The following is a 14,877-nucleotide window of genomic DNA, read 5'->3' as shown; positions in this document are numbered from 1 at the left end:
AATGCATAGGACTCCCTATCTGTGATAGCTCCACCTTCTCGGCTCATCCTCGGAAGTACCACTGAACTCTGTAGCTCTACCCCTCTTGCGTTCTAATTGGATACTCTCACTCATCACATACTCAAAAGCATAACGCACATATAACAACAAACCCTAGGCTAAGGCATCACAAATCAGGCCATTCTAGTCCTAAGATATGAAATACCTAGCCTGTCTCTAGCATGCAATAATATCTCATAAAGTGCATAATAGATATTTCATAACACAAAAGTAAGGGTATTTTGGGAAATCACTGTTTGGCTCTGGCTGATTGTACACACTGCTCTTTCTTGCTTTCTCTTTGAACACTTATTCGCTTTTAGAAAACTATTTATTTGAAAACTTTTTCTTACTTCCTCAGTTTGAGTCCAGATTTACCCGAAGGCGCGTCCGAATCCCTCAAACCAAGGCTCTGATACCAATTTGTAACACCGTGATTGATAAGGCAAAATTTTCATTTAAATAATCAATTTAATATTAAAACCCTTGTTTAAAATCTCATTCATATTTGAATTACAAAACATAGTTCCATTTTCACTTGAATAGAAAACCAGGATCCTCCAAAATACAACTCTTTCTTTGGTGTGTACAATCGCGCCGGTGCCATCCCGCGTTACTGAAAGAACCGGAAACAACATAACATAGAACACTGTAAGCACGAAGGTTAGTGAGTTCCCCAATATACACCTTACGCACATACGCCTTTCCAGGCCCTGACCTTCCGGTCCACTGCACAATGCCTTCCGGCCCATGAGATAATCGCCTTCCGGCCCATAACGTGTTGCCTTCCGGCCCATAGCACATTGCCTTCCGGCCCATAACATATTGCCTTCCGGCCCATATAAACATACACAGCACGCATGGCAATTAACTTTACACATATAACACATATAACACATAACATATCCGACCCTTCGGTCACATAAGTAATGCCTTCCGGCCCATAACATATCGCCTTCCGGCCCATAAACATACACAGCACATGATACCTTTGACTTACCACATATAGCACATATATCACATTCCATATCCGACCTTCCAATCACATAACATATTGCCTTCCGGCCCATATAAGCATACATAGCACGCATAACAATTACCTTACCATTTATGGCACGTATAACAAATATCATATCCGACCTTCCGGTCACACAGTCACACCCTTCCGGGTACAGTATAGTGAGAAGACTCACCTCGTGGATACTGGAAGTTAGCAACTCCTGAAATCGCTTGCACTTGATCCGCCGAGCTACAAGCTCCCTATAACATCAGATATCTCTTATTAATACTTTTATCTTCCACATTAACTGACCCTAAGAAATCACACATAAGTCCACTCTGGTCAACGGTCAACGGTCAACGGTCAACTTGACTGGACTCGGCGAGTACTAAGACGACTCAGCGAGTCTAGACGTCCTCATCAATTCCTGATGTTCCCCTTTCTACTCGTCGAGTATCCCTCATGACTCGACGAGTTCTTTGTGGAAGAATCGCGGGACCACCCCGACTCCACTCGTCGAGTCTGAAGAACAGCTCGACGAGTCCCAGTCAATCTCCAAGCTACTCGCCGAGTCTGTTCATTGGACTCGGTGAGTCCACGCCATGCAGTCGATCAAACTGCTTCCTGAGATAAGTATTGTCCCGAAATACACAGGCATGGGACCCTCTGGACCTCTAAAGGTCCTAATACAAGGTTATAGTCGTTTGGGAAACAAGGGTATCCATCAATCTAATCACAAAAGGGTTCCTTAAACCCTAATCCATGCACACATTCACATAACAGAATACAATCCGAAATGTTACCTGAATAACGCCCTCTCTGTGTCCCCAAGCCTCAAAACGTGATTCCCTTGCTGTTCCTTTAGCCAAAACCTTCCCCTTCTTGCACAATAACTTCTTCAAAATCACCAATGGCCTTCAATCCTTGCTCTAGATGCCTACAACCGATTTAGGGTTCTTCTCAGTAGCTAAAAGGGAACAAATGACGGCCAATGATCCCCTCTTATACGTCCCAAACCTAAACGGCTAGGGTTTACGCTAAACAGCGCAGACTCGCCAAGTCCCTATCTGGACTCATCGAGTCCAGTCGCGAACCCGCGACCAAGTTTGCGATCCTACTCGGCGAGTCTGGATCCAACTCGCCGAGTCCCCCCTTTAAAACACCCCAAAATGTAATTTTAATAATACTTGAGATTTCGGGCTGTTACACAAAGTCACACAATGGGGAGATTAGGGTTTTCTCTGTTAAGGAGAGGATGAAAAGGTGGTACGGAGGCTGGAAAGGGGACTTAAGGTCCTTTAAATAGGGTGCAAACCCTAAAGATTAGGGTTTTCATAAACAACCTCAACTCGTCGAGTTGGCTCCTCCAACTCGTCGAGTAGGTTCCATAAATCATGCGACCTGACCAAGCTCTACACGACGAGTTGGGGGCAACCAACTCATTAAGTATCTTCTAAAAATGTAGATTTAAAACTTCAAATTAATACCTAGGAGTCGAGATGTTACAATTCTCCCCTATTTGCACTAGAATTCTTCCTCGAAGACTGCTGTAGCAAACAAATCCGGGGTAATGCTCTCGTATCCTACCCTCTAGCTACCAAGTCCACTTAGATCCCCTGGTATACTCCCATTGTACGTTTACCAAAGGTACCTCCTTGTTCTGTAGAACCTTCACATTCCGCTCTACAACTACCGAGGGCCCGTGTGACTTAAATTGAATATCATCACAATGAATATACATGAATCATAACATAAACGTCACCATGCATCAACATATTACAACCGTCATTATTCACATCAAGTACATTGTTTTAACATTACAAATCCATACATAAATTGTTTGATAGTTTTCATAAGAAAAACACACCAACATACTTGGTACTTATTCCTCGGCTTACCTGTTACCTGAGAATACAAGTTATTTTGAAAAACAGTCAACCTATGGAATGTTGGTGAGTTCATAAGTATGTTTGATGTGAAAAATGTTTTGTGTAGTTTGAACAAGAACAACCCAGAAAATCCAATATTTTCTGAAAAGACCATTGTTTGTAAAAAGGTGTGAAGATCCATACATCTATGCATGATGATTACAAAAACATGTATAATTGAAGAACTTAGTATTAACGTGCAAGTGAAAATGTTGTACTTCCCCGGAAAACCCAATATTTTCCACTACATAAAATATAGTAATTACTCAAATTGTTATACCGCCACAATGAATGATTTTTGATTACTCTTCCTTGATTACTCGGATGGTTTTGGATTAATTAGTGGTTGTGAGTCGTTATAACCACTCATGACAATGACTAGTTATAACTCCAGACTACGAACGATCCTTAGAGGTGTCATCCATTATCACTCACTTAAGTCCAAACCATCTTGATTACTATCGATTAACAACCTGAATCTGTTTACTTTGATTGCTCGTAAGCCTAGCAAACGAGGAAAAGAGGAGTACAAAGTCATGCTACTTTCGTGAGTTTGCTTTAGGTTGTCGGGGATGCGAAAGACACGTTCGCCCATCTCGCATTTGATTACTTTGACCTTGTTGGCAATACTATTGGATCACTAGGGCCCAATAGCACTTGAGAGCCATTGAAGGTCTCTTTATATGGAATTTTGGTAATAGAAGGTCCAATAACATATAATCATTATCCCTTGGGCCCAAAGATCATGTTAATGGACTTGCAAGGTCCAACAAGCATGATTTGAAACTTTCAAGCCCAAGTATTGAATGTTTACTTGTCTTAGGTATCGTGTATCTACTTGGAGAGTTTGATTTAACGATTGTTGTTTTGTATCGACTCGAGACCGATTGATTTGTTTATAACAATATTTGGAGTTATACGTGTATTTGTCTTTCGACTTTTGTAAACCGTAGATTAGTATTTTTGACTCAATATTCTATAAATAAAATAATTGGTTTAAAGATAGTGGTTTGACCCTTTTCAGCCCCTTTCTTTTGATAAAATAACAAATGTAGTCCTTAATATAAAAGAAAGACATTTTAAACCCTTAAGACATTTTCTTGACACCTTTGCATCATAAACTTGTTCAAATGATGTTTTTAGCTCGAAGTTCATTTTTTGGCAATTTCAGTCCTTCCAAAAAAATGGTTTTCGGCTTAAAACCCAAACTTTTGCCACTTTTACAATTTTGGCCCAAAATCCAAAAACATAACATTTTTTATCCTTTTTGGAAAAGGAAGACATTTTAAACCCTTGAAATAGTTTTGTTACACTTGTTATCCCCTGTTTTGAAGAACTTACCATTTCAGCCCCTTTAAATGTCATACTTTCGCAACTTTGGGCTTGTTCGGCCGAAGAGCCCAAAAATTAGTCCATTAAGATAATATTTACATTTTAAGTCCTTTGAAGTGCATAATAATCATAAAAACATTTATTGTAACTGTTTTGACTCCTTTGACCCTTAAGAAACCATAAATGGCAATTTTTGACCCAGCTTTTGTTGTTTGGCAATTTAAGCCCAAAAATGGGTTTTATGTTGAAATATGTTTATCACAATCTTATAAGTTATTATTCTTGACTTGTTTAGTATAATATAACTTAGATCATGTTTGTTTTTCCCTCTTATAGTATGAATCTCGAAATATCTTCCTTTTTTATCACATATTAAACACAAAAACACATAAAATCACACATACATGCATGAAATCATACATAGCACACACATGAACATAGATCTACAAATTTTGCTTGTATTCTTCCCCATAAAACTTATGAAAACCGAAAAGAGTGGGGTATGAAGCTCACCTTGAGGTGTGGGTTCGGTTTTTCAAGAAAAATGGAAGAAGTTTGATGTTATTCTCGGCCTAGCAAGCTTCTTGGAGGATCTTTGGCTTAGATGAGTTCTAAGAGGCAAGATCACGGATTTGAATAGATTAAGAGGAGATTTTTGATGAAATGAAGAAGATATGTTATGAATCAAAGCAATAACTTACCAAGGATGTGAACTACTTGATGAAAATCCTTAGATTTCTAGCCAAAATTTTGAGATCTTCAAAGAAGAAGAGGATGATCTTTAGAGTGGTTTAGAGAGAATTTGTGAGGTGTGTGTGTGTGTGTGTGTTTGGTGTCTTTGGCCGAAGGAAAAGAGAGAGCGTGAGATGACTAGTCTAGATACATGTTGGTCCATGCATGGGTGCACGGTGTGTAATAAGGAAGTGGCACCTCCTAAAGTCAACCCTTCTCTTATTTCTCTTTTTTTTCTTTTTAGGCCGAAAAAAGGGAAGAAAGAATAGAGTTTTGGGCCTTTGGTGCTTAAATCCATCTTATGGGCCCATTTTTGAAGATTTTTGGCCCATTGGGCTCCTATGATAAATTACAGCCCAATTTGGTAATAATAATGGGTTACAGAGCCCATTAAAGCTAATTAGGTTATTTATGGTCTAATATGGTCCATTAGGGTATTTTATTTCTTTCTAGGCCCAATATGGCCCAAAATGTTAAAATAAATGGGAGTGGGTGCAATTAGAGCCCATTTAAGAGTTCTAAGCCCAAGATAGTCAAATTGGAAGCTTATTGGCCCATTGGGCCCAATAAGGAAATCCTAGTCCAAAATGGACTTAAATCGGGATTTCTAGGGTTTCCAATTCTTTGTTGACTATTTGCAGTGCTTGTATGAAGTGTTTGATTGAAGTTTTGTTGTTATTGAATGAGCATCATATATGCTTCCATATTGTTGGTTTACGGTTGGTATAATTGTTGACAATCACGGTCTAAAACAATATAGACTGGAACCCCATGGCGAGCAATGATCTCACAGATATACATGTTGACTAGCTTCTAGGCCGATGAGCTCTCCCGAATGGGCAGGAAATGGGCACTCTTGGTCAATCGATCCACGATGACCCATATAGTTGATGGGTTTTGAGTACTATAACAATCCTATGGTACACATACAACCCTAGATGCTTTGGATCTAAGTTTTCTCAAGTTAGACATGCAATTTCATTTTTCCAAAGCATATAACCTAGCCAACAAGCAATCGGAGATATACAATATAAAAACTAGTTAGATGAATACCTCTTTGTTGTAGCTTGTAATCCTTGGCATTTTAAGAGCTTAGTATCTCAAGTGTGACACCTCAAATGTGTTATAAACACCAAAAGCAACAGGAGGCTTATAAGAGAGATGTTACGAAGCACCAAAAATCAGCTAGGGTTTCACTATGGAATAGAGTAGCTGATTTTAGGAAGCTAGGGGTTACTTTTATAGTGTAGAATTCTTAGGGTTTCTTACATGTAAATCCTAATTCACCATGACTCTTCATATTTCATAGGCCCTTTGGATTAAACCTTCATGGACTCTCATATAGGTTTAGTCCATCCCTAATCAACGTGGATCATTAGCCCAAACTATAAGTATAACTGATTTACCTAATCAGTCCCCATAAATTTAATCAATCTCTTTTGGTCACTAAATTAATTTCAAATTAATTCTTGATCAATACCAATTAAATAATATGATTTCTCAATTAATATATTAATCCTATAATATATTAATAAATCACAATTAACCTCTTTCTCAGATATACATCCTATCAAATTGCTCCGGTGAAGGCAATCCAAAAGGACCATGCTACTATTGGGTCAAGTACATACCAATTATGGTTATGGGCTTAGATAACTAATCCAACAGTCTCTCACTTAGATAAGTCTAATAACTATAACTGCCAATGTAACTTCAAAATTCGATTAGCAATCGTAGCTCTCAAAAGCCATTGTCGAATTCTGATCAAATCAATGATGCATCCTTTAGATAAGGGATCATATAATCCTCTGTTTTTCAAGATACCGTGCGGACAAATAAATGGAACATACTCATACTTATTATGCAATAGTTTGTTTCCCGATTTCTAATTTGTTTGACATAGAACTTAATTGAACACATCAATTGAGTCCTGACCGGTCCCGACACATAAGTCAAAACAAAATCATCGAGGGGCCCAAGATATCGATTTTAATCCTCTTAGGATAAAAGGAACAAATAAACTTTGACTTATATGCTTGTACTAATTACTTATCAAAATTATACACAACAACACGTTTTATAACATCAAGTTACTGATGCGTTTTCGTTCTATCAATGCACAACCAACTCGTAATCAACAACTCATATATCTTTGTTTGAAGACTATACAATATTATCGTGTCACAATCACCTGTGCTAAATTCCATGAAGTGATTCATGTGAGTGTGGGTTTAATCCAATACTCAAATATTATTTCAAGAGCACTCATGAACGTTGTAGCAAACTTTTGCTATGTATAAGCACCTTCGACAATCTACAAGCCAATTCATGACAGTCTAACTTCATAACCTACTTCCAAAGTATGATCGACTATGGATAATTAGAATAATCATATTATTCTGGAAGTCAAAACATGAAAATTGAAACAATAGTAAACAATTGACATGAGATAGTAACTTTACCCATAAATAAAGCTCCTTTATTTATTCATAAAATGTCAATTACACTTAAAATATTACAAGTTTCTAACTGTCTATCTAATCACTAAAACTAATATCGTCTCTTATGACAATTCTCTTAGCATGCTGCAAATGCTTAACCATAGTCAGTCCCTTCGTAAGGGTATCTGCTGGGTTAAGGTGACCACACCCTCGTTGTCACATAAAATTTCCATAGGCTCCTTTACGGATGACACAATTCCAAGGTCTCCGATGAAGTTCTTTAGCCATATTGCCTCCTTCGACCCTTCGCTTGTTGCTATGTACTTTGATTCGCACATTGAATTGGCTACAGTCTCCTGTTTGGAACTTTTCCATGTTACTACTCTTCCCTTTAGGGTAAATACCCAGCCCGACAGAGAGCGAAAATTATCTTGTTCGGTCTGAAAACTTGCATCACTATACCATGTCACTCTGAAGTCATCATTCCCACCGAGGGTGAGGACCCAGTCCTTAGTCCTCCGCAGGTACTTAAGAATGTTCTTTACTGCAATCCAGTGTGCTCTACCAGGATTCCCTTGATATCGACAAACCATGCTCTAAGAAAAAGCCACATCAGGGCGAGTACATTTCATAGCATACATGATCGAGCCAACGTCGGAAGCATATGGTACTCGACTCATCTCTGCCATATTGGCATCGGTACTCGGACTCTGAGTCTTACTCTTCTTGGTATTGCTCTGGATAGGCAATTCTCATTTCTTGGAATTCTCCGTGTTGAAACGTTTCAATACTTTGTCCAACTAGGTACTTTGACTAAGTCCTATTAGTCTTTTACTACTATTTCTCAATATCCTTATCCCGAGAATGTAAGCATCTTTCCTAAGGTCCTTCATAGCAAAGCACTTCCCAAACCAGGACTTAACCTCCTGCAAGGTTGGAATGTCATTTCCTATGAGAAGTATGTCATCCACATACAACACCAGAAAGCTAACTATACTCCCACTAGCTTTGACATATACGCAAGACTCATCCTTTCTTCTAGAAAAATCAAACTCTTTGACTTTCTTATCGAAACAAAGATTCCATCTATGAGATTCTTCTTTTAATTCATAAATGGATTTCTCAAGCATACACACTCTATTAGGGTACTTCACATCTACAAACCCTCGAGCTGACTCATGTACACATCCTTGGCTAACTTCCCATTAAGGAAAGCAGTTTTGACATCCATCTGCCATATTTCATAATCATCAAATGCAACTATGGCTACCATAATAACCCTTATATACTTAATTTTCTCTATTGATGAGAAGGTCTCGTCACATTCAACTCCATGAGGTTGAGTAAAGCGCTTCACAGCCAATCGTGCCTTATATGTGTGTACTTTCCCATCCATGTCGATCTTCTTCTTGAAGACCCATTTGCACCCGACCATCTTACGACCTGGTACATTTTCAACCAAGTTCCAATCTTGATTGTCATACATGGACTGAATCTCACTGTCCATTGCCTCTTTCCATTTAGCAGATTAAAGGCCCGCCATGGCTTCCTTGAAGTTAAATGGCTCATCTAAATTTACCAGTGTACTATCACTGATAAATGTATCACCTCCCATAGTAATATGAAAACCATTAAACTCCGATGCCATCCTTACTCAAGTGGAACGTCGAAGAGGAGTTTCTTCCTCAGGTTTGGTGCTAGTGTTAGAGGTTCCTTAATCGCTCAACTCTTGAAGCTCACCAAGGTCAATTTACCTCCCACTGTCTTCTTGGCATATGAGTTCTCTCTCATGAAAGACTCCTCTCCTCACAACGAAGTCAACATTGTCACTCGGTCTATAGAAGAGATATCCAAAGGACTTCTATGGGTAGCCAATGAAAATGCATCGCTCACTACGAGGTTCAAACTTGTCGTGAGCCTCTCATCTTACGAAAGCCTCGCAACCCCAAACTTTGATATGTGCTATTGAGGTAACCTTACCTGTCCACATTTCATGAGGTCCTTTGGCAATCTTCTTAGTTGGGACTAAGTAAGGATATGGGTGGCCGTCTCTAAGGCATACCCCCAAAATGAGATAGGTAGTGAAGATCGACTGATCATGGAACGAACCATGTCCAACAAGGTTCGATTGCACCTCTCAGCCACATCATTAAGATGCGGTGTCCTAGGTGGCGTTAATTGTAAAATAATTCCACATTCCTTAAGATATTCATGGAACTCGATACTAAGATACTCAACCCCTTGATCAGATCAGAGTATCTTTATCTTCCTTCCTAATTCATTCTCCACTTGTTGCTTAAACTCTTTGAACGTTTCAAAGGTCTCCGACTAGTGCTTGATTAAGTAGATATATTTATATCTGCTATAATCGTCGGTAAAGGTTACATAGAAGTGTTTAGCATACCTTGTGGCGGTTCTGAAAGGTCCATACACATTGGTATGTATGAGATCCAACAAACCCTCGCCTCTTTCACAAGTACCAGTGAAAGGTGACTTGGTCATCTTTCCAAGCAAGCAAGATTCGCATGTGTCATTCAATTTTAAGTCAAATGACTCCAACACTCCATCCTTTTGGATTTGGGTTATGCGCTTCTTATTGACATGTCCAAGACGACAATGCCATAAGCATGTTTTGTCTTAACCATTGGACGAATCAATATGCAATACATTATTTCCTACATTGTCTACAACCATCACAATTTCATATATACCATTTCAAGGCAATGCTTCAAAATAAAACTTTTCATTATAGAAAGCATTTATAGAACCAATTTCATTATTAAACGAAAATCTAAAACCTAGTTTATACAAACCATGAAAAGAAATAATGTTTCTCGCCATATCTAGCGAGAAGCAACAATCATTCAACTCTAAACCTAATCCATTACAAAGCAATAAAGAATAAACTCTAATCTTTATGACAGGCGACATTTTCCAATTCCCCATGATCAAGTTCATCTTCCCATGCTACACATCCTTACTTCTTCTTAGACCCTACTAATCAAAACAAATATGAAAACCACATCATGTATCAAGGACCCAAGAACTAGCATGTGATGAGGTGTTAGATTGAATAGTATCAAAACATGAAAAGATGGGCTTTATCTTCCCATCCTTATTATCTTACAAGTATTTAGGGTAGCTTCGTTTCCAACGCCCCTTTTCATCACAATAGAAGCACTCTGCATCCTTTGGATTGGAAGAGGGAGCAGCAAAACCACCTTTGGACCCACTTGAAGAGGATCCATCATGAGACTTTCCTTTGTGATTCTTGAAAGGAGCTTTCCTTTTCTCCCCTTTCCCATGTCTAATTGCCAGGACTAGGACATTAGCAGTAGGAGTAGGTACAACAGGCTTTCCTTTTAAACTACTTTCAGCAGTTCTCATAAGGCCTTGAAGCTTGCTTTGAGTGTCTTCATCCTTGTTCATATGATAAGTCATACGGAACTGATCATAACAAGGAGGAAAAGAGTGTAGGATAATTTCAATAGCCAATTCTTCGTCAAAAGTGACATTCAACTTTAGCAAGCGGTCCATATATCTTTGCATCTTTTGCAAGTGGGTCGTGATGGACTCTCCATCCTTTATTTTTGTTGTTATCATGGAGGCAATGATTTCATACCTTTCTTGTCAAGCACTCTAATGATACATTTCCATCAAGTCTTGGTGCATCTCGAAAAAGATTTTTCAAGCTCAAAAGTTATAGTGGCTAGCATGATGCATGACACCTTTGTCGCGTCCTTCTCATGAGCCCTATACTTAGCCAGTTGCTCAGGAGTAGCATTTTCTTCATCAATCTCCTTTAGCTCTTTGTCGAGGATATATTCCTTTACCTTGTATCGAATGGTCATGAGAATGTTTCGAATCTAGTCATTAAAATTCGACCCATCTAAAATGATCCTCCCACATAAGTTCATGAGGGAGAAAGAGCCATAAGCATTTGAGTTTGAAGCATTGTTTGAAGCAGACATCTGGAAATAAAGACAGGTTTCATTACATAGAAATTCATTAATATAACACCCAAATGAAATATTAAGGTTAGGACCCAACACAATATTTCAAAATTCGGAAGAGGGATGTCACAATCCAATTGCAGAATATTTAAAGGTAGGTAAATGATGATTTACCAATTTACACCATGAAAAACGAAAACAGAGATTAAGTTTTAAATGAATTGAAATTCCTAGATTCTTTGAAATTCATTGAACTTTTCAATGGCATGTTTAAATCTCAATTATTCCCTTCATGTTTGTGACAGGAATATCGGCGACCACAAACAAGGTGTGAATAACCATGCAAATTAGATTGGTACTCTGGAGTCATTACACTCTAATCAATGTGTCGGTTAACCACACACGCTCCATTGATCTATGATAATTCTAAAGCCACCCTTCGCCACCCTTGTTAGTCCAAGTTAGTGTGCCAGTTAACCATACACACCCCACTAACGACTTCGCAAGGTGTAAAGTGCAATTTCATCGAATACCACCAATTTCACATATATCCTAAAGTAACTAAGATTGGGAACTTAGAAAAACATTTAGTTACTTTTATATTTATCATTATACTTTTTTAATGAGAATTAATGTACTATCCTACCCGTTCAGCTAACGACCCTCTACCAATCAAGGAAGCGGTGGGTGAGTGTGGACACCCATTCAACTGCCATTTTATAGGCAATTTCCTTATACTCCCTTATAGATCGGTTTAGTGAATGAGGTCTACTAACAGTAAGATTGACTGTCTTATTCATTTATAGAAGTATTCATCTTTTAATATTATAATAGTATAAAGGTTGAATTTTAGACTTTTAAAATTCTAGAGTTTAGAATTTAATGTTTCATAGTTAAAAACTTTTCAAATTCCAAAACATGAGGGAAAGAATGTTGTGCCCACAAAAAATGAGGGAAATTTCCCACCAACACCCTCTGGTCTAAATGGTCTAAAGAGTTATTTGTTATTATTTAGGCATAATTTTTTTTAGTTGTAATTTTCTGAGTTTTTAACCATAATAGAGTTAATGGAAAAAATATTTACCATTTTAGGGTTCTTACAAAAATATTTACCAAAATGGTATTATTTTTATTTCAAACTAATATTATTGTTTTAAAAAAACAAAAACACGTCTTTTGATTACCTTGGAAGATTGGAACGAGAACAGAAAAGAAAAAAATCGAAAAATTCGACCATATTGTCTGTCGATGCAACTAGGGCACCAGCAGCGGTTCGTTCGTCTCATCACATGTCAACCATCGTTTGTCACCTTTCATCTCCTCCTCTGTCGTCTACCGTCTCCTCCTCCACCCTTCGCTCCATTCCAGGTATGTGAAGTTGTTTTGAATTTTGATTCTTCCTGCTCGTTTTCTTGATTCCATTTCTTAAGTTTTCTATTTGCTTTTGCTTCTACATTCTATTTTTCTCAATTATGTATATAGTTAAGAAGCCAAATGGAAGCTAAATACTGATACACAACACTAGAGATAGACATACTTTATTGGGGCTATTCCTTGAGGACTGGCAAAAAAAACTGACAGCCTGCATTTGGACATCATATGTTGTAAGAAAAGACTATGTTGCCCTCTATGACACTAACAACTACATGTTGATACACTATAGTACCTTTGGTGGGAGAAGGGTAGGTGTTGGATTCTTTTGGTCTAGTGCATTAAGCTTGCATGCCACTGCATGTATAAGTAACCAGTCATCATTCATAAAACTATTGCACATATGAAAATATGTGGACTTCTTTGCCTCTTTTTAAAAAATGCATACCTGAATTTCATTAGCGAAGGATTTTGAAAGGTTATTATGTAAGTTTAGTATGTATCTAGGTAGGACGAATTGTTGATCAATTTCTGCTTTTGTTTATTTGCTTTTGTAGATGGAAAATCACAACTTGTTTTTTATTTTATTTTTTTAATCTTTTTGTAGATGAAATTGATTCCAAACATGTCATTATGTTTCTTTTTTCTTGCTATCACAAATTTGCATGATCATTTTTTGATCAATTTTTTTTTGTTTTGTAGATGAATTCTATTATAGATATGATTGACAAAGAGAATTTTTCTATAATCTCTCAAGCTGTTGTTGTGACTAATGTGATGAATATACACAATGAAGTTGAGTTAAATGAAATATTGGAAGATGAAATTGGAGATAAAGATGATGAGGAAGCATCATTTGACAATAATGTTGAAGTACCTCGACTTTTACTAATATGGAAGGAACAAATTTGACTATTAATGACAATTGTATTATGACACAATCAACAAATACGTGAGAGTTGGGAAAAGATTCTTTCAAGGATAAAGAGGAACGTGTTAGAGCAATCAAGAACCATATCATTAGGACATATAGACAATTTCAAGTCATTGAGTCATGCCCAACTAGTTAGACTCTAAGATGCAAGTTGTACTTACAATCTGGTTGCAAATGGAAACTTCATGCAAGTAAACGTAAACATAGCGGTTATTTTGAAATCACATCGTTATTTTGAAATCACATCGTATACCATCTGAACCTAGATGCAAGCTTGATTGCTATGGAAACTAGACACCTTATAAAAGAGAAACCTTCTATCAGTATTCCAGCTTTGAGAGCTGAAATAGTTGAAAAATTGGGCTATACTCCTTCATATAAGAAGGTTTGGGTTGGAAAGCAAAAAGCAATTGAACATGTGTTTGGAAACTGGGAAGAGTCTTATGTTACTTTACCAAAATATCTAGGCGCACTTCAAAAGTTCAATCCAGGAACTATAGTTGAATGGTGTGTTTCAAGATCGACCGATGTGGATGAAGTTGAATTTAGACGTGTTTCTTGGGCTTTTGCTCCCTCTATCAAAGGGGTTCACTATTATCGACCGGTGATTAGCATTGATAGCACACACTTGTATGGTAAATACAAGGGTAAGATGTTAATTGCAATGGGAGTTGATCATAATAATCAAATTTTGCCACTTGCATTTGCTATTGTAGAAAATGAATCTTATGATACTTGGGATTGGTTCCTTTCTCATGTAAAGAATCATGTGGTGAAAGACCGTGAAGGCATATGTCTAATATATGATCGTCATGGTGGAATTCTTAAGGATGTCAATGAGCATGGATCTCCATGGTTAGAGCCACGTGGTTTTCATAGGTATTGTTATATTTCTTAATTATTCTTTTATGACATTTTAATAACTTGCTTCATTAACTTACATTATTATTATTATTATTATTATTATTATTATTATTATTATTATTATTATTATCATTATTATTATTATTATTATTATTATTATTATTATTATTATTAATTTTAAAGGTATTATTTACGACATCTCATTAGCAACTTTTATGACAAGTTTCATAATTCAGAATTGAAAGATTTAGCTTATCGAGAATGGTTGGAGAGTCATCCACTT

The 14,877-nt window shown here is 37.2% G+C and overlaps 1 protein-coding gene across 1 annotated transcript; it reads left to right on the top strand.

Annotated features, from left to right (window-relative positions):
* Positions 1 to 14,013: 14,013 nt before the first annotated feature.
* LOC145029811 (uncharacterized) lies at positions 14,014 to 14,628 on the top strand. The gene has a single exon (XM_078978267.1). The coding sequence runs from the start codon at positions 14,014 to 14,016 to the stop codon at positions 14,626 to 14,628; it is 615 nt and encodes a 204-aa protein (XP_078834393.1).
* Positions 14,629 to 14,877: the final 249 nt, after the last annotated feature.

Source organism: Lactuca saligna, chromosome 2 (assembly GCF_052625555.1).
Source record: "Lactuca saligna cultivar CGN05327 chromosome 2, ASM5262555v1, whole genome shotgun sequence".
In the NCBI taxonomy this organism is placed as follows: domain Eukaryota; kingdom Viridiplantae; phylum Streptophyta; class Magnoliopsida; order Asterales; family Asteraceae; genus Lactuca; species Lactuca saligna.
The sequence above is the reverse complement of the archived record's forward strand: the minus strand, read 5'-3'. Positions and strand labels throughout refer to the sequence as shown.

What these genes read in the sequence shown, in the direction of transcription:
- LOC145029811 (XM_078978267.1), top strand. Translation starts at nt 14,014, where the DNA reads ATGGAAACTAGACACCTTATAAAAGAGAAACCTTCTATCAGTATTCCA.